The sequence below is a fragment of the Cebus imitator genome, unplaced genomic scaffold, assembly GCF_001604975.1.
Source record: "Cebus imitator isolate Cc_AM_T3 unplaced genomic scaffold, Cebus_imitator-1.0 Scaffold189, whole genome shotgun sequence".
Taxonomy (NCBI): Eukaryota; Metazoa; Chordata; class Mammalia; order Primates; family Cebidae; genus Cebus; species Cebus imitator.
The window spans coordinates 2,383,929-2,409,888 of record NW_016107504.1 but is presented as its reverse complement, the minus strand read 5'-3'; the positions used below and the strand labels follow the sequence as shown (position 1 = coordinate 2,409,888).

The 25,960-nt window shown below is 39.2% G+C and overlaps 1 protein-coding gene across 1 annotated transcript; it reads left to right on the top strand.

Moving 5' to 3' along the window:
• Window positions 1-10,030: 10,030 nt before the first annotated feature.
• IRS4 (insulin receptor substrate 4) lies at window positions 10,031-25,038 on the top strand. Its single transcript, XM_017546483.2, has 2 exons — window positions 10,031-14,001; window positions 23,938-25,038. Exons 1-2 carry the CDS (start codon window positions 10,230-10,232, stop codon window positions 23,940-23,942), a joined length of 3,777 nt encoding a protein of 1,258 aa, XP_017401972.1. The 5' UTR covers window positions 10,031-10,229; the 3' UTR covers window positions 23,943-25,038.
• The last annotated feature ends 922 nt before the right edge of the window (window positions 25,039-25,960 follow it).

Sequence of the window (25,960 nt, the reverse complement as noted above, 5' to 3'; positions counted from 1 at the left end):
CCAGTAGAGTGCTCTTTCCACATCTTTCTTGTTACTAAAGATCAATATTGTGGTTGTTATCAAATACTGGTTCTATTATGAATAACAATGCTCAAACCGCAGTCCAACTTGTTAATGACGATACATGAGGGGTTAAAGAAAATTTTATTAATACTTATGAGTAGGTGGTATCCTATGGGTATGTACTTGAAATTATAAAACTAAGATAAATCATACATGTATAATCCTTATGAAATAGGAACACTTGGCCAAAGCTAAATAAAGATGTCTAGAAATTAGAGACTGTATTTAGCCAAACAATTGCTAAAAGTAATTTGTAACACTGTAAACTATCACAATGATTAAATTTTAACATAGAGTTTCAATTCATAGGAAAATTATGGAGAGCAAGTTAGTTTCTACTTCACGTAATAAAAATTTAAAGATATTTCTCAAATAATACATCATGCTATTATTTTAGGCATAAGCTTATAGTTCTAGTAAATTCAGTGAGTTTTTGTTTGTTTTGTTTTAATTTAGGGAAGATCAGAATACCAAATAATCAATTTAAACTGAATGTCTGTAGAATGGATAATATTTCAAAAGATTCCAAATCACATGCACTTTCAAATTTATCATTTAATCATTTTAATTGTACAAACACCCTAAAAACTTACAATTAATGGCTATTCACGCCTACAGATGGTATACACTACAAAACAAGAGGGTGTTATATCTATCTTCTAGCACATTCTTTCAGGTATAAAATGGATGAGACAAAGGAGTCACAAGCTATCAGAATGTGACATGTATGCATTTGCAAATCAAGCAAAAGTATTAGGTGACTAACACAGAGCTTTGCCACGCAGGGAGCATGAAAGCCAGACAATAGATTATCCCTATCCTCAAGGAATATACAATCTTGTTGATGAGAACAAATTATACTAAAACCTCTACTATATTATACACACATATACACAGACAAAATCATAGAAAACGAATAAGCTTTAAGAGAAAAGTAAGTTTTCCCTGATAAATATCAACTTGTACAATTAGGTACTTTGAATAGGATTTCTCTGTTTACACATCTCACTTTTTGTAAAGCTCTCATCTTTGATTCTATAACACCTCGAAGATTCCAGGGGAGTGCTGAACCATGTGACAAAAGTCTTCAGGTGGACCTTAAACTAATCTTTCAAGATATCTTTTTAGGTAGACAAAACACTGCTTCATTTGTTTTTTTTTTTTTTTATTTTTTAATACTGAAAGCATGAATTTTATTTTCCAAGGGACACTTCCTTTCAGATGCAAATGTTAACCATTTCTTAAATACTGTATTCAAATGTTAACATTATTCGTTTCCGAACGCTAATTAGGAAAAAGAAAAAAATGACTTACTTGTTCCTTTATTTTGAATGAGTGTGAAGTATTGATATGCTTCCCTCTTTGGACCAGATTTTGCCTTAAAGTATCCATTTTGTTTTTTCTTGCAAAATATACTAGATATACATCAAAGTATGTAAGTACATATACGCAGTTTAAATAATAACTATAAACTGAATGTCTACGTAACTATGACTTGGGTTAAGAAATACGATCCTAGATATTTTTAATGCATTATCACAGAAGGAAGAGAGCATTTCACTATGAGAGTCTAAATTTCCTTGTTCCATGATCACGAATGAAAGTTTCCCTTTCTTATTTCTCTTTTGACTTCTTAGTCTCAAATTTAGAAAAGATCCTGAAATAAATAAGCACAAACATTTTGCCTGACTCCTGAACTCAAATCACATTCTTTATATAATAATTCGTGATCCTCCATGATAATGAATTTAAGAGGAAGAAACAACATATAATTAGTGAATGAAATATTTTAAACTTATGCTGTTGATATTTTTATAATTATAATTTATTGTCCTGTATTGCTACCTTTTAAGATAAGCCTTATGTGAAAAATTTTGACGAAGAGGAATGATTAACAAGCCTAAACAAAATGTATGCTCTAACATGACTCTCAGCTTCAGTGGCCCTAAATACTGAAAAGTGTAATGAATGACTGACATTTCACCTTTTACAAAAAATAATACATTGTCTTCTGAGCTCATCACCTTATGTAGTATTTTGCATTCAACAAGTAGTTACTCAGCTCGATGCAGTAGTAGACACCATGAAGGGGCAAACAAAAATAGAAAAATATAATCCCTGGCCTCAGGAGGGCTTACAAAACAAAAGTAGAAAAATACAATCCCTGGCCACAAGAAGATAAAGCATCCACTCAGGAGGCAAATGAAAAGTACTTACAATTCATAAACAATCATCTGACAGTAAAATAAAGACTGAATATAAAAACTCAGGAAACTTAAAATGGTTATATTTCAAAAACAGTTTGTAAAATGATTGCTTCAAACTGAGAACACAGTTTACCAACAGAAACATTATGAATAAATGCCGACTGGATTTATATATTTGCCAAAAGAAACCCATTTAATTCACAATATATGAAAATTCTGTCTGCATATTTGCTATAACAATACAGTAGAAAGAAAATGTGTTGCAATACTTATAATTAGATAAACATTGGAAAACAAAAATATTACAAACCAGGCTTATAAAATATATCTGGACATATTTTGAATGCTGATGATTGAGAAACAGCATGTTTAATTAAAATGGATAGGTGAAGATTTCTGTATAGATTCTTAACGGTATCCTTTTCAGGCCCACTTGTGATCATTGAGGTATCTCTATTTCAAAACATTTTTTTTCATTTTCATTCACTCCTTCAACATATATTTATTGAGAGTATCTACTATGTGTCAGGCACGTTCCTAGCATTGAGAATACAAGGTAACTATAGATGGCAAATATATGGGAACATATGAAGCTTATATTCTAGTGGGGGTATGAGAAAGAAAAAAATGGTATCAGGAACTGCTAAGTGCTTTTCCTTAATGGAGATTTATCATCACCATTACCCTAAGACCAATATTAAGTTTATACTTATAACCTTACATGATCAAGGTGAAAATTTCCCTTTGTTTTTAAATGGAACCAAAGACAGGAGGGGGAAATCTATGGGTACAGACATTTCCTGAGGTTTCTGACAACAACTGAAACATTTGTGGGAAAGAAATATTTGTGAGAAAAAGATTTGCTGACCTGTGACAGATAAGGAAAACAATGGGCATATATTTTTGAGGGAGAAGAGATGTTAGGTTGGGCAAAAGTCACCAAGCCTTGCCATCAGTCATGGAGAGTTTTGGCACGGTTGCAAGAGGTAGTCTGCATTGACCTTTTAGACCAGTCTTGAACACTGTTGTTCTCTTTCCCTTCTCCCTTGTCCCTCCCTCCCTTCCTTCTTCCTTTTTTTCTTTCCTTCCTTTAACCCCCTTCCCTTCCTTCCCCTTTCCCTCCATCCCACTCTTCTTTTCTCCTTTCTTCCTTGAAGCAAACATGCACTGATAATTTAATTGACAGACTGTTATACCAAGGATTAATTCCTGGTCCTCAGGTATCATATAGCCTAGAATAGTGTTCTATTCTAGGTTATATGGGATTAGTTGTATCCAGGCATGGTGATTTTAACTATTTAACAACCCGTGTAGCACAAGCCAACCAATCAGAATGTATTCCAGTCAAAGTTTAAGTGTGGGATCTTGGAAGCCCCTCATTGTGCCAGTATTTAACTTTGTAGCTGCTGGATAGTGGAGAGATAGAAGGTTCTAAGGGAGGTGTTGGAGTAGCCAGGACAATGGGTGGGCAAGAGGACTACTCAGCAGGGAGCAGTGTCAGGGCAGTAGCTATTTAGTAAGTGGTAGAAAAGTATTTGTTATTTTACCAATGACTATCATTTAACAATGATATGCCTGTATGGATGTATACCAACTACATCCTTAGTGCCACCTACATCCAATGCTTAAAGGGATTAGGCGGTGGGATTATGTGACTGAGGAAACCTTTTTCTGGGTCTTGGTCTTAGTCTTGAGAAAGATAATTGGCATCAGTTGGTGATGAAGACAAAGAGGTAAACAGCTTAAGTAAAGGTGAAAATTGATAAATCATATACAGAATGCCATAAAAAAACAACCTATGTGGAGGTGTGAGCAGCAAGAATGTATTGTAATAGAATGGGAGGCAAATTTGGAAGAAAAGATTGTATATAGCAAAAGAAAAAAAGAGGTTGGTTCTGGTGTCAGTGGAGAACAGGGAAACAGTGTTAGTTGCTTAATTCTGATATAGCAGAGAAAGGGGGAGGGGAGCCTCTCTATGTCCTTGAGCAGGGAATTGTATAATGAAAGAAATATATGAAAGGAAATATTCTGCTGGCTATATGAAGAAGAGACTGAAGAATGCAGAAGCCAGTTTATGAAGCTACTTTGCCAATTCTGGTAGTTAATTATGGCATGGACAAGGATGGTGACTATGAAAGTGAAACAAAGGGTTCAAACTGACAGATATTGCAGGAGCATGTGAGGAGTAGAAAGAGGGAAATCAACAAAAAACATAATACATATTGTCCTAAATATGACAGCTGGCTTTCTAAATATCCAAAGAAAAACAACAAGTCTATGATACTCCTTTAAAATAATATATTTAACTATGTAATTATCCTATTTAATTTAAAAAATAAAGATTCTAAGTTTTGAAGACGAGGCAGTATGAATTGATAATCTTTTGACACTAAGAAAAATGCTGCTACGTGATATTAATAAGGAACAGGATATCATTAAGCTAAATTTTCTAATGTTCATTTATACTAGCATAGAGAACATGTATGATGTTAAATCATTGAAATTTATGTGAAACCTAGCAGACTTCATTGTTCTGATGTTTAGTTTACTTAGTAAAAGTTATTTCCAAATTAAACTTTTATCTTTTGAAGGTAGGAAGAAATGCCTGATTTTTAACTAAGTTAATTTTAAGTTCACTCTTAAGATAACAGAAAAGCTTTAGGAGCCTAATTAAACCACATATTTGCTCTAATTACTTTCACTGCAGACTGCTAAGAAACAAAAGCAGCAAACAGACCTGTTCTGTGTGCAGCAGCCAGGAATTTGATCGTTGTTTTCTCCAGCAGAGGTTTTGAGTAGCACAGAAGTAAAGAAGCTGAGAAGCAAAGCCATCATCGGCAAACAGTGGCTGTAGCCACAAATCACAGGGTAGCCTTTATTCTTGCATAGTGTAGAAAACATCTTTCATTGTACACGATTTATGTCCCAATACAGAGAAAGCAATCATCATCACTAACATCATTTTTTAGTATCAAGGGTAGCACCACATTTTTATCAACATAATTGGATGTTAGCTCATGAAGTTTATAGAGTTAATACTTAGAAGTATAATTTAAACATTGGGCAAGAATAATAGTTTTTTATACTGGTTACTTTTCCTCTTAGGTTTTATTCTCTTGAATAGTGTAGTCCATACTTAATACAACAGTTTAATTTCTGAAGTAAATAAATCCACACTTCAATTACCCATTTTGATTTTAGTACAAGTTGAGTTTAGAATATTCGTGATCAGGTGTGTAAGAAAATAGGCACATGAATTTTTGTTATAACTGACAAGTCAATTCAAACAACTGCTTTCTTAAAACAGGATTCATTGGAAATTTCTTTTAAAGGCACATATCATAAAGGCATATTTCTTCATTAGCTGGAATCAGTTTTAAAGATATTGTGGCTATTAATCCTTTTACCTTAGTTTATAACCGTAAAAAGCCAGTTACAATGTTTGTGTTTTTTATCCCTTCCATTGAATTGGCAAACAAAAACAAGAACTATTGTTTAAGTTTTAGTATTTATTATTTGTTGTTTTAAAAATCTGTGTTTCAGATTCTTTGTGCAGATTCCAAACTTTACAGTTGTAATAACTAAATATGCAAGACAACTTTAGCCTTCTGGGATAAACTATCCTAAAATAAAAACAAAAAAATTAAAAGACAAGCATCTATAACCAAAAGAGGGTAGAGCATTAAAGCCACCATCTGGTCAGTTCAAGCCAAATAAAAATTCTCTGCATTTTGCCTAAACCATCTAGATATCTGTTTTATTTTGCCTATGAGAACTTGACCTAAACTGAACTACTATTCTATATCATTAAGTTGTCCAGGAAAATGAAAATGTAAATATATGTCAGACAAGCTCTATATCTGGTACAATTCAGTAATGATGATCTGCTCCATAGAACTTCAGTATTGAGACAACTTTAGGACTGAGAAGATTTGGTTGACCTATAGGAAGAAAATAATGTTCTAGTCAGACATTCTCCCTGTTTACAAGTACTCATACTTGCCAGATTATCTGCCACTGTAGGAAACATACAAAGTAAAATTCCTTTATGAAGCATCTCACTATAGCTCTAATTCCACTTTGCTGCAGCCAAATAATATACCTTGGATACAAAGTGATCATCACTGTTCATCTTTCAGTGTAATAGTTTAGAAATTATTTTCATACCTCTTTTTTTAATACATTAATGCTAGATTTTTCCCCCTAAAATAGAAAATGTCTCATAGAGTATTATTTTAGAGTAATAAATAAAATTTAACTAGTTTAGATGCTCTCTTATAATTTATTAACAAGAAACTTATTTCTCCTTTTAAAAGAGCACATAAGCTGAAATATATGAGATCTTTTAAAAGAATTTTAGAAGTGACCATGGTGATATTTGTGTGTATCAACAGCTTCCTTTCAAACTGTGCTACAAACCACATTGTGCCAAACTTACATCTCTTTCAAAATAGAAAAGAATCAGGTTAAATGTGACTTTTTAAATCAACAGAGTGGGGAAAAAAACTTGCAACAAATAAAACAAAGTTTTAATATATTTATTATGTAAACAAGTTACACATAAGAAGAAAATACCAAGAATACAATAGACAACACAAAGGATACTTTACAGGAAATAATATAATGTCAGTAAATAAATATAAATGTTTTATCTCACTAGTTAAAAAAAAAAAAAAAAAGCACATTAAAAGAACAGTGGAGGCCAGGCAAGGTGGCTCATGCCTGTAATTCCAGCACTTTGGCAGGCTGAGGCAGATGGGTCATGAGGTCAGGAGTTCAAGACCAGCCTGGCCAACATGGTGAAACCTGTCTCTACTAAAAATACAAAAATAGCTGGGCATGGTGGCGGGCACCTGTAATCCCAGCTACTGGGAGGCTGAGGCAGGAGAAGCATTTCAAAATGGGAGACGAAGGATGCAGTGAGCTGAGACTGTGCCATAGCATTCTAGCCCGGCTAACAGTGTGAGGCTACGTTTCAAAAAAAAAAAAAAAAGAATAGTGGAATACCATTTCACCCATCTTATCACTGATTTTTTAAAAATAAGAATGCCCAGTGCTGACAATCAGTGTGGTGACAGGGTAAACTAATATAATATTTTTGAAAAATAATGTATTAAATATTCATACCTTTTAGTCCACTAATTCCAGTGCTCAGTTTTTACCCAATGGGAATTTTAAAAGGCTGTAGGTACAAGGTATTCATTGACACGTTATGGAATTTTAAAAGGCTGTAGGTACAAGATATTCATTGTCGTGTTATTTATAATACTCAAAAAAATGAAAACAACCTAAATGTCCCAAAGCACATGATTAAGTACATTAATATACATTAATTGTGTTGGATATTATGCTGCATTTTAAATGATGTTTAGGTTGATGGATAATAATATGGGGAAATATTTTATAATGCTAAGTGAAAAGAATAAGATGCAAAATTATATACATTGTAAACCTACTGCTCTATGTAAAAACTCTGTATGTACAGGAAAAAGACATGAAGATTTAAAAAATCTCCAGTATTTTCCCATTTCATTTAATAACCATTTTGATATTTTCAATGTCATGTTATTACTCAAAGCACTTTCAAATGTGTTACCTTGTTTGCCACATTTCTCTTTAAAACGCACACGCACACAAGCACACACACACACACCTTGTGCTTTGAAAGACTTATAAAATATCCTAATGCCTAACAAAAAATTATCCCAAATGAGAGCATTCGTTATCATTTTGGTTATAAGTGCAGGGAATCTTGTACATATGTGACTACGCAGTCGAAATATGTAGCAGTCCCAGTCAGGGCTCTCTCAGCATCCACACTCGTTCTGCCTCTAGCTCCTTTCGGAAACCACGGCTGCTTCCAGCACCTGTGAATATATTGCACTTATAAACTATTGGCAGAAGAGGGAATGTTATTAAATGTTCGTAATATCTAGGGAACAACCAAAACCAGTTTGTTTTTGTCTTAAATTATAGCATCAAAAGGAGCCATTTATTCAAATACGTGTGTTCTGTTTCTAACAGAGAGCAAATTCTTAAGGGGGCAGAGATATGGTTTATTTTTATGATATATACATTACCTAGTTTACTGTTGGATTTTATAAATAATACCCTTTGCCATATCAACCCTAGAGCAAGGGGAACTGACATTCCATTCTTTCTGAGAGAAATGCTGTATTTGTCTCCTCCTCTCCCTCCATTCCTCTTTGCAAAAGTGGTCACTCCCATCTCCACCATTAAGAGTCTAAAATTCTAGTCAAGGACTAACTGGGGTAGTGCGATTCAGAGAGAGAAAGAGCGAGAGCGAGAGCGAGAGCCAGCGAGCGAGCGAGAGAGAGAGAGAGAGAGAGAGAGAGAGAGAGAGAAACTTCAAGAGGTTGCACTTACACTTCGGCAGTTTTTCCAGAAACGAGGGAGGCATTAGTTCTTACTTTTGTGATGTCGACTTGGAGACTGAAATGCATCAAAGCTCCGCTTCTTCTTGATGTGAGGGATGTGAAATATGCTGTAGAAAATATATTCAGCGTGGTCCTTTGTTCTAGGCAGGAGCTTTTCTTTTTCTAAAGTTTTTCGGTCTCGCTCAAGGAAAGGAAAGCAATATTTTGAGATTCTTTTAAAGGTACCTTCCAAAGCATTTTGAAAAAATACTTTCACAGCTCCAACACTGATTATTGCAGTAAGAATCGAGTCCAATTTTTTTCCCAATATGGCTGTATACATTGCAGGCCCCCAAATTTGTGCTTTCATAGTCATCGTTAATCAAATACGTAGGCAAAGACACTGTATTTAGGGAACCTGTGTTTTGTGGGCTAGCAGTGCATTCTGATTAATAAAGATCATGTTCAATTTGAAGTCATCGCTGTTACTCGTGTGCCTTACAGTGGCGGGCTTCTGTCAGGGGTGGAGTTGGCTCCGGAGTGCCTGCAGCGCGGTGGGAAGCAGGTCTGAATGCCCCGGTCGTCAACCAGTTTTCAGGGGATGCCGACACTTTCTCCCAAGAGGCTAGATGCACCGCCGTGAGCGGCTGGAAAGAATGAACCAGACTGTGACAGGAACAGAGAATTCATGTGATTGACAGGGAGTAATAGGGCACCAGACTCTGTCCCCGGGTCACCAGGGCTCTGGGATTTGCACGAGTTTACTACCACCATTAACAGCTACTTACGGAAGGTTGTTTACCGCCAGAGCGCCACAAGCCTACTGCGAAGCCACTTTGGGACCCCAGCCACGCCCCCTCGCCCCTCTCACCCCTCCCTCCCGCCAAACTAATGAATTCGGGGCTGCCTACTTGCCGGACCCTCCCATTGGCCTCTATCCCAACCAATCAGAGCCTTGCAACAGTTTCACCTGGCTCCTGCTTCCCAAATAAACAAACAAACTGTCCCGCGGAGTTGGCAGCTCTACCCTGGCGCCGCCAGCAATGCTTGAGTTCCTCCCCCTCCCACCACCTCGCTTCTTCCAGCCCATGGAGCCCCGACTGTGGCGCCCTCTCCTGGCCCAGACAGTCGGCCGCTTTCTCCTGCACCCCTCCAGGCGTTCTCCCGCCCCCTCTTGCCTTCCTGGACTCCTGGTTAGAATCAGCTTGGCCAGAGAGCCCCGCCTCCTCCTTCCGGTCCTCCCTTGGCTCACAGGTCTGGAGATTCACCCGGAGGGTGTTAGCACAGCTGGAGGTGGCTCCGCCTCCGGGGCTCGCCGCCTCCTCCCTTGCACACCTCTACTGGTGGCCGCTCGCGCCCCTCCGTTGCGCCGGTAGCAGGATCCGCAGCGGCCGCCGCGTGAGGCGGCAGTCACGTGTTGTTTTGCCGGCTGCCGCGCGCTCCGAGTGGAGTGGGCGGGGGCGCGGGCCGAGGCAGGAGGGGGCTGGAGCGGGCAGACGGGGGTAGACGGCCTCTTTCCCCAGCCCTCCCTTTCCTGAATTTCCCCTCCTCCTCGCTCACCTTAAAACCATCGTGCATCACCATGGCGAGCTGCTCCTTCACTCGCGACCAAGCGACAAGGAGACTGAGAGGTGCAGCAGCGGCAGCAGCGGCAGCTCTAGCAGCGGTGGCGACCACCCCGCTTCTTTCCTCGCGAACCCCGACCGCACTCATTGGGACCGGGTCGTCTTGTCCGGGAGCCATGTGGCCTTCCATGGCCACTGGCTCCCGGTCAGACTCCGAGTCCGAGGAGGAGGACCTCCCCGTCGGGGAGGAAGTCTGCAAACGCGGCTACCTGCGGAAACAGAAGCATGGGCACAGGCGCTACTTCGTGCTCAAACTCGAGACTGCTGATGCCCCAGCTCGGCTGGAATACTACGAAAATGCCAGGAAGTTCCGGCACAGTGTCCGAGCCGCGGCGGCTGCAGCAGCGGCGGCCGCCTCTGGCGCCGCGATCCCCGCGCTCATTCCACCGCGGCGCGTGATCACCCTATACCAGTGCTTTTCCGTGAGCCAGCGAGCAGATGCAAGGTACCGACACCTCATTGCCCTTTTCACCCAGGACGAGTACTTCGCGATGGTGGCCGAGAACGAGTCGGAGCAGGAAAGCTGGTACTTGCTGCTCAGCCGCCTCATCCTCGAGAGCAAGCGCCGCCGCTGCGGCACGCTAGGCGCGCAGCCGGACGGAGAGCCGGGCGCGCTGGCGGCGGCAGCGGCGGCGGAGCCACGCTTCTATAAAGATGTGTGGCAGGTAATAGTCAAACCCAGGGGGCTGGGGCACAGAAAAGAGCTGAGCGGCGTGTTCCGGCTGTGTCTAACCGACGAGGAGGTCGTGTTTGTGAGGCTGAACACCGAAGTGGCTAGCGTGGTTGTCCAGCTCCTGAGCATCCGTCGCTGTGGACACTCGGAGCAGTATTTCTTCTTGGAAGTAGGCAGGTCCACCGTCATCGGTCCAGGAGAGCTCTGGATGCAGGTCGATGACTGTGTGGTTGCCCAAAACATGCACGAGCTGTTTTTGGAGAAGATGAGAGCCCTATGTGCAGACGAATACAGAGCCCGCTGCCGCAGCTACAGCATCAGCATCGGCGCCCACCTGTTAACCCTGCTGTCCGCTAGGAGGCACCTGGGCTTGCTGCCGATAGAGCCGGGAGGCTGGCTCAGAAGGTCCCGCTTTGAGCAGTTTTGCCACCTCAGGGCCATGGGCGACGGGGAAGACGAGATGCTTTTCACCAGGCGCTTCATAACACCCAGCGAGCCTGTGCCCGACTCCAGGCGAGAAAGACTGCACCTACCCAGAGGGTGCAGGTCAAGGAGAGCGATTTCAGTGCCAGCCAGCTTTTTTCGCCGCTTAGCACACAGCCCAGCACGTCCCCCGCACCCTGCAAGAGCCCCGAACAATGGAGCTTGCCTGTCTTCTGAAGTGTCTGGATCTGGCTCTGGCAACTCTGGGGAGGAACGCAATCCCCAGAGCAAAGAAGATCAGGAAGGAAGTGGAGGCGACTACATGCCCATGAACAATTGGGGGTCAGGAAATGGCCGGGGCTCAGGAGGTGGCCAGGGCTCAAGTGGCCAAGGCTCCAGTAGCCATAGCTCGGGAGGAAACCAGTGCTCAGGTGAGGGACAGGGATCCCGAGGTGGCCAGGGTTCTAGTGGTGGCCAGGGCTCAAGTGGCCAGGGCTCAGGAGGTAACCAGTGCTCTGGAGATGGCCAGGGCACCGCAGGTGGGAACGGTTCAGGTGGTGGACAGAGACCTGGAGGTGGGCATGACTCAGGTGGTAGCCAGGGACCTGGAGATGGTTATGGCGCAGGTGGTGGCAAGAACTCTGGAGGGGGTAAAGGTGCAGGAAGTGGGAAAGGATCTGATGGTGATGATGAACGTGGAAAATCTCTGAAGAAAAGATCCTATTTTGGCAAATTAACCCAAAGCAAGCAAATGCCACCACCTCCACCACCTCCTCCTCCCCCCCCACCAGCTGGAGCAACTGGTGGAAAAGCGAAGTCTGGGGGAAGATTCCGACTTTATTTTTGTGCTGACAGAGGAGCCACAAAAGAACGCAAAGAAGCCAAAGAAGTTAAAGATGCAGAGATCCCAGAAGGTGCAGCTCGTGGCCGCCACAGAGCCAGAGCTTTTGATGAAGATGAGGATGACCCATACGTGCCAATGAGGCCAGGGGTGGCTGCCCCTCTTGTCAGCTCCAGTGATTATATGCCAATGGCTCCTCAAAATATCTCTGCTTCAAAAAAGCGCCACTCTCGATCCCCTTTTGAAGATTCAAGAGGGTACATGATGATGTTTCCCAGAGTGAGCCCACCACCTGCTCCAAGTCCTGCACCGGATCCTAATAAAGGGGATGACTCAAAGGACAATGACAGTGAGAGTGACTACATGTTCATGGCTCCTGGAGCCGGTGCAATTCCAAAAAACCCCAGAAATCCTCAGGGTGGCTCTTCCTCCAAAAGTTGGAGCTCCTACTTCTCTCTACCAAACCCTTTTCGGAGCTCACCTTTGGGACAGAGTGACCACAGTGAGTATGTACCAATGTTACCTGGAAAGTTCCTGGGGAGGGGCCTAGACAAAGAAGTCTCCTATAACTGGGGCCCCAAAGATGTATCTTCAAAGCCTTCAGGTGAGGGATCATTCTCAAAGCCTGGAAATGGGGGATCACTTTCAAAGCCTTCAGATGATGGGCCCCCAAAGGATAAGGCTCTGAGACCTAACAGACTTTCTTTTACTACACAAGAATATAAAATCAAGCCAAAACAACAAGAGCCCACACATGAGCAGAGAGAAGCTGACAGCTCTAGTGACTATGTCAACATTGACTTCACTAAAAGAGAGAGCAATACACCAGCTCCCTCTACTCAAGGACTATCAGATTCGTGGGGTATAATTGCTGACCCCAGACAGCCAGCCTTTCATAATTATGTGAATGTTGAGTTTGGAGTGCCATTTCCAAATCCAGCAAGTGACTTCTCAGATCTTTTAAGAGCTATACCACGTGCCAACCCCCTATCGCTGGACAGTGCTAGGTGGCCACTTCCTCCTCTTCCCCTCAGTGCTACAGGTAGCAATGCTAATGAGGAAGAGGGTGACTACATTGAAGTAATTTTCAACTCAGCAGTGACACCAGCCTTGCCTTTTGCTGACAGTGCCATTCGCTATGATGCTGAAACAGGTCGAATCTATGTGGTCGACCCATTTTCTGAGTGCTGTATGGATATATCTCTCTCCCCCAGCCGATGTTCAGAACCACCACCTGTTGCTAGGCTGCTGCAGGAGGAAGAGCAGGAGGGAAGACGCCCACAAAGCCGTTCTCAAAGTTTCTTTGCAGCAGCTAGAGCCGCTGTCTCGGCTTTTCCAACAGACAGCCTCGAGAGAGACCTTTCCCCATCCTATGTCCCGGCTGTTGCTTCAGCGGCAGCACCGACTTTAGCTGTCCGCCAAGTTGTAGCTGCGGCCTCAACGCTCGCCGCGGCCCCGGGCATCGGCGCAGCAGCCGTAGCTGCTGGATTTGACTCCGCCTCCGTCCGCTGGTTTCAACCTGTTGCTAATGCAACTGGTGTCGAAGCCCTAAGGGGGGCCCAAGACAATGCCGGTGGCTCGAACCCTGGAGCTCACAACCCATCTGCAAACCTTCCCAGAGGTGAGAACCGGGCTGGCGGGGCTGCCGCTGCAGCTGCCGCTCCCGAACCCCCACCTCGCAGTCGCCGGGTGCCGAGACCCCAGGAGACAGACGATTCTGACCACGACGACGACACTTACGTGAGAATGGATTTTGCCAGACCTGACAACCAGTTCGACTCTCCCAAAAGAGGTCGGTAAATTTATAATTAATTTCCCTGAAGTGAATGGTTGTTGTTTAATGAATCGATGCGCTACAGTCTACAGTGTTAGGGATACTATTTCATTAATTGGTGCTATTCGACATGGAGGATAGAATTCAGTTTTAATTATTCACACAATGCCTTTTTGATCTTTGCAAACATTTAAGTTTTTATCTAATCAATTTCTTTGGACAGAACTGATTATCCTTTAAACATTGGTTCTACTTTTTAGGGGTAGCTAAACCGCAGACATACAGCATAAGGATACTTTTAAACAGCCTTCCTCATCATTTAAAGATAATGTAAAGCAGGATATCATAAATTGGGTTCCACCAACTAATTTTCAAATCAACAACTAATAGCTGCTTTTCTGCAAATGCCCATATTTAAGTGTAGGGATTTAATGAGAACACAGACTATTAAGCAAGAACAATCAACTATTTATGTTTGGGGAGCATAATTTTCTCCTTTGAAAGTTACTTTTTAAAGAGCAGTCATTGTTATGCTAGTTTGCTGTAGTTTACCAAGAAAGTTAAATCTCAATTGTTAACGTGAATGTCTGGGAGGAACAAAACATAAATAATCCAAAACAGCAAGTGATTAAAAGAAGACAGTATTTGGCTCTGGAATGTGTTTGTGTGTTGATTTTCTTTTTGTTTTTACACAGGATAAATTCCAGAAACCTTGAGTGTTCCTTTTCTCTGTCACTAATAATGACAGGCAAGTCACATTTGCTGTGCCTCATTTTCTTCTTTTGACCCCCCACCCTTCCAGAAGAGGGGGTGGTGACAACTTGATAATGGATATGAATATTATTTCAAAGGCTTAAAAAGCAGTTAAAACATTTAATTCGTATATCTTATGGGAAATCAAGGAAAGCAAGATAAGGCTGGAGGAAGACCTGACCCCAGGGGCAGCTTACCCTGGAATGGTGGAAGTTTTTAAAGGGCTGCTTTTCCAAAGGAAGAAGTCAGGAAGAGTAGAAACTGTCAGACTTGGAAACAAGACTTAGAGTAATTCTACTGTGTACAACATTGTGCAATGTTGTCATCAGTGTGTCTTGAGACATTTTCAGGAGATGATTGCAAAAGATGATGTCTCCATAGTCTCAACTGCCTTCCCTCTTTAGTTGAATATGCTTTTTTCCCAGTGAAGGAAGGGATGGACCCCAGCAGTTTTCATTCCAGTAGTCAGTTTAGTGAAGATTTTTGCTTTGCTTGCTTTGTGGAATGCTTTTGTGATTGGATCTCTGCCCACTGTGCTTGATCAGGCAGAACAAGTTGGGGACTGATCACAACAGTCACCTAACAAGCTCCCTATTTAGTGCAGGTGTAGCTCCCCCCACCTCCCCTTTCTCTCCCTGCTATAGAAAACTTGCCATACAAAAACTCACATTTGCTGCACGGACACATTAAAGAGTGATCATTAAAACAACAAAAGGATGCTTTGGCTTGCCAAAGGATTCAATTCAGACCTCTTTTAAACTGTGAGTCCCCTCCCAACACACACACACGGACACACACACGATCACCACTGCTACCATAATCATACATTTAAAATATATAATTTCATTTCCAAGACTTTAATCCACAATAAGCTTTTCAAGAATAGATCTATTTAATTCTGTAGAATATACCTGAAAATTGATCTCAAGCTATTGTTTGAGCCTAACTGTTGAAGACACCATTTATAATTTTGATGTAGCCGATACATAGCTGCCTGTGTCCCTGTAATACAAAAGGACCAGTTTTCATAGAGGTTTATCTATGCTTTCAAATACCCTGATCTTTGTTAAAGTGAAGATGTAAAATAGTGAAATCTTATTGTTTCTTAAATAAATTCTGACTTCCCAAGGATTATCTAGATGCAATGATCATTATTTTAGCATAAATTACTGATTTATGACTTTGTAGCTATTTTGGAGATTTAACATTCTGTAAATGCATTGTTTATTGAGGAAATTCCTAGCTTTATTGAAAGACTACAGCAAGGAAGCTATATCTCACAGGGAGTCAGGCGCTTAGGTTGAAATAAGAAAATCAACGTGGAAGCACTTTGGAATGTTAAAGCACTTTACATATGTAAGATATTTTTAGTGTCATTGGATTAATACTGAAGTGAAATTTCAACAGTTTAAACTGATTTAGTTTCTTGCAAAATAATTGGTCTTGAGAGTGATTCCTGCACATAATTTGCTGAAATACAAGAAAGGAATGGTGGGGGTTGGGGGGAGGTGGTGGTGGCGGTGGAACAACCCATTTTAAGAAATGACTTTGGTTGGCATTTTAATGTAAAATGTGTGGTAGAATGTTGTCTGTGAAGTGTTAAGAACAAGCTGAATGATTCTGATCCTTTTTTTTTTAATTGTAAAGCTGCAGAATAATTTTCACCCATTTCTCATCTCTCCTTATCTTCCTATCTAACATTAAGACAAAAAAAATCATGTTAGGAAACAAAAACATAATGCTTTGACAGAGGAAAAAATACCATCTTTATTAGAAGTTACGTATTTCAAAAAGCCATTTTAATTGATAGGAAGTGCTTAGAACAGTGCCTGGCACATAGCAAGTGCTGTATATGAATTATTTTACACCTATTACCATTGTTATTGTTGCTACTGTTATTATTACATTTAGAAACACAAACCTAAATTAAAATTCTCCATCTGAAAATCTCACTTTTCAGTTAGTCTTTACTTCCATTTAAAATACTTTACATTGTTTTTTATAGATTACCATTTAAGTGAAGTGAGATTATAAATCTGTGAGACAGCTTTTCTCATGTAACACAAAATTAATAAATGATCTCATTTACCTACAGTCACATTGCATATAAGTACTTTAAGGGAATTTACTCAAGCTGATTAGAAAGAGACACAGAAGTACAACCTTAAACATGACTTTATTAATAAATGAAATAATTTTTAATCATTTATTGAAGATGAAGTCTTCACATTTTAAACACACAGGTTCAGCTTGACTGTTAACGTGTGTATGACTATTTGCTTCTTTTTCTACCTTACTTAATGTAGAATTCATAGTTCAAAATGACTTGAGGTGAAAAATTTCCTGTTTTTTATTCACGAGATAGGAGGATATAAAAAGGCAGCTTTAGGAGGGGTGAGAGAATCAGTCAGCTAAATTAGTAATATTATGATAGCACTTGGTATTAAAAAGCAAAAAAAAAAAAAATCTGTAGTAATTAATTTTTGCAGTGTTAGACACTTTTATCACCATGAAGGAATCTTATGTTTCTTTTGAGTGTACTACTGCCAAACTTGTTGCTATCAGTTATAGGCACTAGGAACACATTGTTTTTATTATATTGAACTTACTTATTATAATTTATTAGAATAAGATTTCCATATAGCAGAAATTTCCCAGCTATCATTGACGGATTACTTATTTTAGGTGACATTCAATCCCTCAAAATTGGACAGTGTTTGGACTAATGAGGTATTTGACCTATAACAATTAAAGAGGACCTCACTTAATTAAAGTTAACTAAAGTTGTTCACAATCATTATTCATTTGCATTCATTGTATTTTAAGAGTGATGCTTTCAGGGTAAAAATTTCAACTACCAGCAATATACCTACTTTAAACAAGGACCAGAACTTTAATTAAGCACACCAGAATATCACACATATATAAAAATTCAAACAAGATCTCTTATTTTCTTTTCCTCTCCCTAATCCCCTGTTTTGGGAACAAACTCAGGCTTCTCAGAAGGACAAAAAAAATTTCCTGTGGGAATAGATGTGGCTGACCAGCATAGGGAGACCTAAGGAATAGTTTATGTGATTTAAAAGGGTCTATTGTTAAATTGTTGAAATGTAACAAATTGTTGATTGAGGAAATGCTTTCCAGTTGCAGATTGCCTTATAGTTTGCAAAGCACATTCACATTCATTATTTTACTGATGGACGGTAAGTATTGGAAATGAAGCCCATGTTGAGAATTTTCCTGTGATCAAACAGGTAAGTGGCAGAGCTGAAAATCTAACTCATACATCTGATTTCAAGTCCAGTGCTCTACCCAACATGGAATCTCTCTTTAATCGGGCGTTTAGTCTGTTATTTTCCCATTGATAACAGAGTATTACATGGGTAATGATTAGGAATAAATTACAAGTTTGCTTTCATTTGATAGTAGCAAATTTCGTTGTAAGTAATTCATTCAGAGCATTATAACTACGGACTATCTGCCAGGACTTGGGTAATTTTATTACATTGAACTGTTTGCCCTGGTTCTTAGAATAAAAGAATTTGACCTTTGCTGGAATTGAATCTTTACATCTGATCTGGGGAGGAGTTGGTTAATCTTTATTACCCAAACACAAATAGTGTGTGTATCTATTTAGATCTCACAGAAACATTGAAAGGAAAGAAAGGAGTTGAGGGTGCATTCAGTAAATTTCCATTAATGATCATTTATTTAACTGAAGTTAGATTTGTTTGATCTTCCTAATAACCCATTGACATTTTAGAGTTATAGCAAAAAGTCTTTTCATTTAATTTCTTCCCTCATTATAAAATTTCATATTCTAACTAAACCAGCACAGTAGGCAAAACAGGATAAAGTAAGACAGGTAGAAGAATAAGCAGTGTAGTAATAGATGTTCTTCATTGGTTTAAAAAGTAAACTTGCTTTTGGCAGTTAGGCAAGTAGATTTTAGAAGCCTTGAAAATCAAACTGTCTCCTTGGGACATAAAATTCCCTGTTTAAAATTAAGTTCATTTTGATTTAGCACTGTTTTTAAGGCTTTAAGAGTATGTAAAAATAGCTCAGACATTTTATTGGCAGTATTGGAAAATAGCTTTTTAAAAATGCTTAATTAAAACCTCCAGTATATTTTGTCTAAGAGGTGCTGCCAGACTCTTAGATAGTGAGGATCATTTACTAGAAAACACTGCTTGGTCCTGACTGAGAAATGAGAAATTAAAAACACTACTTTTTAAAATAATGAAATAAATACATCACAATGCACCGAGTTTTTGCCATATCATTGGATTGCTGATTTTAAAGCTATTGATAAAATTGCCAAGAAAAGTGTGCTTGCCATATGAACTTAAAGTATATTCTCTAGCAATTCTGCATTGATTATTGGTAATGTAGCTACAGTTCTCACATTTCAATCTTATTTTGGAAAGGTAGGCTCAACATTTGAGGAACATATTTAGAGATTTTTCTAGTGTAAATGTATATACTATTTTAGGTTTGCATTTCTTTAGAGGGTACCTGTCAACTTCTGGCTGAGGAATTAATTCCTTTTAGAATGGAAAACATGTACTTAAATACTTATTAAGTAAAATGAAAAAGTTACTGCCATTTTCCCTTAGATTCCTGATACTTCTTTCTTACTGGTTAGGGTTGCATTGGTTGTGTTCTGTGGGTCTTAGCTTCATGTGCCCTTTGTCAAACCTATGCCCTTATATTCAGGCAAACATCCCCTTTTCTGGTCTCTTTCTGGCTGAAAAGGAGAGGGCCACTGTGGGAGTCCTGCAGGGCCCACAGATGATTTATTTCACCAGATGTTGATCACTCCCAGTACACGGGCTTAGATTGCAGAAGCAACCTTCCTCATAGGGATCCAAAGTTGTGCTGCCTGCCCTACTCTCACTTGGTGCAGAACCAGCTGGGCTGGTGTTTAAAGCTATTTTCACGGTTGGATGGATCACAATATGTATGATGCTAGCCAGACCTTCTGGATTTACCGAATATCCAATTCTCTATAAATTGTAGTCACTTTAGCTAGTTTTGACAATTTATATAATTTTTCTCTCTACAATTAATAATTTCCTACTAATAGACTTGAAACTTAGACTATCAGGGAAGTTTCTATCTCAAAACTCATTCTGAAAATGGCTCACATGTGTACCCACGGTGCCCTTGAAAGGCTGACCAGCAAATGTGATTTTCACTATTGTTTTTTAAAGTGTTGTGCCTCCAGTCTTGAAAGTGTACCAACCTTGTCCTCACACTCAGAGTCCTGTGCCCCCAGCCCACCCCCATGATGAAGTCCTTATTGTGGCTGCAGCTCTTATCATAGTTTCCCTTCTACTGTCACCCTACCTCTGACTATTCCAGCTGCTTGAGTTTCGGGGACACAATTCCTATTGCCATGGCTGGAAGACACAGAGTCTCAAATTGAAATTGCACATACATCTTCCCTCAGAAATGATGACTGGGTATAGTCAAAATAGTTCTCTGTTAGTTCAGGAGCTGCATAGGTTAAATATAAGCATATCTAGACAAAGCTATGAACCTATCCACCATTTATTTATGATATTGTTTCTATAAGATAATTTATCCTGAGTTTCAACTAAACAATGACCTTGGAATATGTCTATTTTGTAAATAGGAAACGGCCTATATTAGAATTATATTAACTTGCATTCTTTAAGTTGGCAGTAACTAGGCAGCAGAGTGAAGTGGCCCATGTGTGTGTTGGGAGGTAGTGGAGAAGCTGACCTAGCATGAAAATCCTGTAGCCGATCTCCATAGAGTTTGTATCCAGATACTCCAGACTGGAATGCACATGCGTAAGTGGTCCAGGGCCTGCTAACAAAGGGCAGGTGTAAAACAATTGGGCTGACCTTTGAGGAGATGGAGGTTTACAAGTGTCACACATTTTCCTTACGGATTCTTTTGAGTATTGTGTCCCAAAACTATTGCCATTGTGGAAACAACAGTATTTTATCATCTGATCTATGAAGGAGATAATAGTCGGTATGTTGTAAAGACTCGTAGCAATAATTGCTAGTTTTTAGCCTTGAGGAATAGCACTTAATTTTATCAAGTCCTAGAGAATCGTCCTCCTCTGCAATCACAGGGCACAGAAAAGTATGATCATCCATTCTTACTGAGAAAAAAAACAACCACCTACATATACTCCAGAGACAATGCTAAGCTAAATAATGTAATTGCATTATTATACATTCATCTTTGGCATGTATGTGTCAATTTATCTTTATTTGCTTCCTTTCCTTTTTTTTTTCCTTTTGCTTTACTTAGTTGCCCCTGCTTATGTGAGCTCCAGTTGATTGCAGGTATAGCATGTTGTCTAACGAACAGAGTGAGGAATTTGCAAAAAATCTTGAAAAGCATTTTTGAGCTCTAGGAAAACTGGAGTTGAAAAGATAACTAAGATAATAAGATTTCAGAAGGGGAAAAGAGAATGAGAGAATAACAACATGTTGCTATAGGTTCACCTTTCTCTGAGCAGAGGAAATATTGCTATTTCAGACTTCAAACTGTAATAGAGGCATGTTTACGATTCATATAAAGAGGTCTGAGGTACCCTGGAGGAATTGCCTTCTTGGCTCGCCCTATGAATTTCCAGGGATATTGAAGTCATCTGTGCTTTATTAGCATATTATAGATTAACGTTCAGGTTTATATCATTATATAAATTAGAACAGAAAAGTTTACTTCATTTGTTTTTGAGAACAAATTTCCATGCCGGATTTTGGTAGGAGGAGCAGGGAAATATTTTGACTCATCAGAGTCCATTGAGGTTTTCTATCTTACAGAGAAAAATTGCTTGAAGAGTATACCACCCATTAAAAGGGGTGGAATTAACTTGTTGTTTAAAAGACCTTTGATTAATTGAAAAATAAGAATATACAATAAGGTGTTTATAACCTGTCAGTATCAAATGGGAATAATACATCTCAAACAGACCACATTATTACAAGCATCGCCATTTACCTTTCTGATGGTGAAATCACATAAAAATGAATGGGAGACAAATCTAAGGTATGACTGTTAGCCCTTTAATATTCATTTTGCAGACTTTTCACAGCTAAGTTTTAATCTCGAATTGCTTTTCTTTGCCACCCAGCGAGGTTCTGAGTTGCTTCCTTACGCTGTTCTTTGGAATGTGCTCCGGGAATGTAAGCTCATTTTAATATTGGCCTAAGTAAAACAGGATTATAAAAGCAAATCTGTGTCTCAAGTTCCCATAATGCATTTCAAAAGCAAGTTAAATTATTTCGAGATTATCCTGTTTTGGATACCATTATTCCTTTCTGCTAAAATAGTTAATCAAGAATTGACAAATACATTTGTGAAGTAAACATGAAAATACACAATTATTTGTCACTTTTTATTAATTTATTAAGCATTCACTTAATGCTGGTGTAGGTGTTCTAGGTAAGCAATGGCAATATGATTCAAATTTTAGTAGAGTCTCTGTCATTTAAAAAAAGGAAAGAAGAAAGAAAACTCCAATAACAACAAATGTTCCTAATCTTAGTATAATGCCAATAGGGTAGTGATATGGAGCTTAATTTGAAGGTTTTGAGGGAAATGTATATATGACATCCAGTGTATCATATAAGACAGCAAGAAGTCCTTTTTAAAGCACATGTAATGTGCTACATATAGACATATGAAGATATTTTTGTATTAAAACCAAATAGTAAACTAAACTAGGTGAAATACCTTTCTAACCTTAAATATCTTTTAAAATGTAGCTGATATCTGATAACATTCTGTAATACTGGTCTGGCCTAATTTTCCAGCAAGTAACAGTTACTAATATGCACTCTCACAGTTAACTGTGGTTGTCACAGACTCCTTTCTTCCTGTGTACAACTAGATACATAAAATGTAAAATTTCTAAACCCACTGTTGACAGGAAAGCTTAATATCTTTACTAATCTAGGGTATTTTTTTTTTTGAGACAGGGTTTTACTGTCACTCAGGCTAGAGTGCAGTGGCACAACAGGATTTTACCATGTTGCCCATGCTGTTCTTGAACTCCTGGCCTCAAGGGATCCACCTGCCTTGGCCTCCCAAAGTGCTGGGATTATAGGCATGAGCCATTATGCCTGGCATTTTTTTAACCCTTTAATCTGTAGGAACAAACCTATGCATTGAATCTTAATGAATAGACACAAGTAGTAAGAGAGGAATGTACTTTTCCCACTCAGTGCTTTATCCAGCTGCAAATTTGTTACATTTTTAAAGCCCTTGAACCCAGGAGTTTGGGTGGGGCTGCAGTGAGCCATGATCATGCCACGGCACTTCAGCCTGGGTAAGAAGTCAGGATAGTGAGACCTAAAAAAAAAAAAAAAAATTGTAAAACCTTTGATGAGAAAATTAATACTTAAAATATGTATTTCTGGTTTAATACACAATCTTGTACTTTAAGCCCACTCTGGAAGATGTTTTCCATGGATTCTTTTAGGATGTCTCAAATAAAATAGAATACTTGGTACTTTGAGGTGACCTGATCTTAAGGTAATACTGGCATCCCATAATCAATTTGCTGATCATTTATCCTTATCCCTTCTCTGGTCCAGCACCTTCTTTGTATCTGATCCACACCTCCTGCCACACTCCCCATTACGCACCCTCTCAAAAGCAGAAAGCCAAGAGAATAATGCTGGAACTTTTTTCTTTTATTAAACAGATGGGAATTTCAAGTCTCCTTGGCAGGTATGACTTTGTTCTATTAGAAGAAATTCAATGATTGAGTCTAGAGACCATCACCAAGGCTGTACTTAAATCCTATGACTTGTGCTACATAACCTGGTGAAGGCATAGTCACACATGTAGAAGAAGAAGACGAAGAAAAAAATCTGTTTCTCTGCACAATGCCTGGCTCACTTGTGGGCTCCACTGGAAGAAAGTAGAACAGTGCACACGTGTAAAGATGCTGTCCACCAGAAATGTCAGAGTGGCAGCCTGGGGGCCAAAGGAATAACTGCCCTTATGTCCTTGCCCAGCCGATATTCCTCACAGGCAGCCAGCAGAGTTGATTAACTCTGTCAATGCCCAGGCAGTCTCCTCTATATAGCTCTCAAAAACTTCTAGTTAGATTTTGTTTTGTGTTTTTTTCTTTTGTTTTAAACCAGGGTGTGGGTTTAAAACACATTAATTCTTCAAGTAACTTTTGTTTTATCATCTTTTTTCTAGAGTGATTATATTGACACGAAAACACATTTTAGAAGAAAAGTGGTACTTATGGAATTTTATCTTCATCTACTCCAGATCTGCCTACAGGAAAGAAAATTCAGTCTTCTGAGTAGAAAGCAACCTAAATTCCTACAAGCCTACAAGTGGACTCTGGCAATTGAATGATCCTATTCATGCAGATCATTCATCCTACTGCTTATGGATCCAGTGATTTCTAATTAACAAATTTACACTGTGCAAAACACTGGTTTTGTTTTCTGGTATTCTCCCTGATCTTTCCCTTTGAACAGAAACAGATACTATAGAAATGAGCATCTGATAGCTCTTTCCCTCTCTTAAAAATGTTAATTACAATATATATAAATGCGGTCAATGCCAATTTTAATGATGTAAAATATTTAGATTCAATTTTGAAGTTGAAAAACCTTTAAACTAGGGCGCATAAAGAAAAAAAGCTGTCAATGGGAAGGTAGGTATGATCTGGAATCTTTTTTCTGAGTATTACACACACAAAACATTTCTTGATCAATGAATTAAATGTCAACTGAACTGATATCTTGATGGGACATTACCAATATTTTAAAGGCAGGACTAAAGGGCAGATTATTTCAGATTTTGCTCATTAGCAAAACTAACATTCTGCTCATGTTAAATGTCAATGAAACTTATATCTTGATTGAGCATTTCCAACATTTTAAAGGCAGAACTGAGAAATGGCTTATCTATTTGTTCACATACAACACTATGACCTTCTGCCTGCAAATCAATTGAGTATTTTCAAACCTATTATTTTTAATTTATTGTGAAACCTACATTTACCTCCTAAGAGAAGCAAGGCTCTTCAAAAGTCTCTTCCCACGGCCCCTCTCTGCTTCTCCAGCCCTCTCTCCACTTTCAACCTCTATTCTTCTCCTTTTTCCGGCCCTCTCCCCAACGCACACTCTCCCTCCTATGTCCAGGGCTACTATAAAGAGATCAGTTTCCCATATTCAATAAATTAGTGTTTACTTATCAATTAATAGTTTGATGAAAACTTAAGCCAAAAGGAACCTCTTATAAGGCTTTGTTTCCTTCGGGATATTGAGCCAATGTAAGATGTACCAAATTTAAAAAAAAAAAAAAAAAAAAAAAAAAAAAAAAAAAAAAAAACAATCAGAGCAAGCTCTCCTTCCCCCACCCCCATTTTTGCTTGCCTCTGATTGAAACTGAATTAAGATGTTAGGAGCCTAGACCTTTGAGTACATGACACTAACAAGGTGGTGACCACAGAGAATAGGTACAAAGGTCTTGAAGCTTGCTTAGAGCTTTGTTCCGTGGTGGCACACAAATCTTGGCTTGCTGTACCATCACTGGCAAACCTCATCATATCACAGATGAGTGTGAGTGTTTGAGTGTCTGTGTGTGAGCACTAGTTGTATGTGTGCATATTTGTGTGTATACACACTTTTGTGTACCTGTGTACATGTGATTGTAGATGTACCTGTTGTGTGTAACTGTGTTAAAAAGAAACTTGCTTCGCATTTAATGTGCAACTTTGAAGTAGTGTAATATTTATCTGAAGTTTTTCACCACTTGGTTTTGATGTATTTGAACGTGTACTTCTATCTTCAAGCAAGCTTATAGTACATGTTGCTAAACTAACTTCTCCAAACAACTGAGTTGACTTCTATTTTTCCTTGCCTACCAACCAAAGGGATGGGGGCCTTTTCTTTCCCCTTGTAAATGATGCTGAGGAGAGGATGTGGCTACAGGATCAGGCATTGTTACAGTTACTAGTCACTGCTAGGACATCAACTTCATAAGTTCCTTCAGACTCTTCTCTTTTTTCAACCTAATCAAATAATGCAGTGTGGCTTTTGTTCATTGTGATAAAAATGTGCTCTTTGGGCAGCCTTTTTTCAAGCCTTCTGTCACCATGTTATTTTCAAGTTAAGTAATAATTGTTTAGAATTGTGAGAAAAAAGATTACTTGGGGGAAAATGCTATATCACTTTATTTGCATATTAGGTTCAGAAGCTGCCAG

Coding starts and splice junctions, on each gene's coding strand:
- IRS4 (XM_017546483.2), top strand. CDS start 10,230: ATGGCGAGCTGCTCCTTCACTCGCGACCAAGCGACAAGGAGACTGAGA.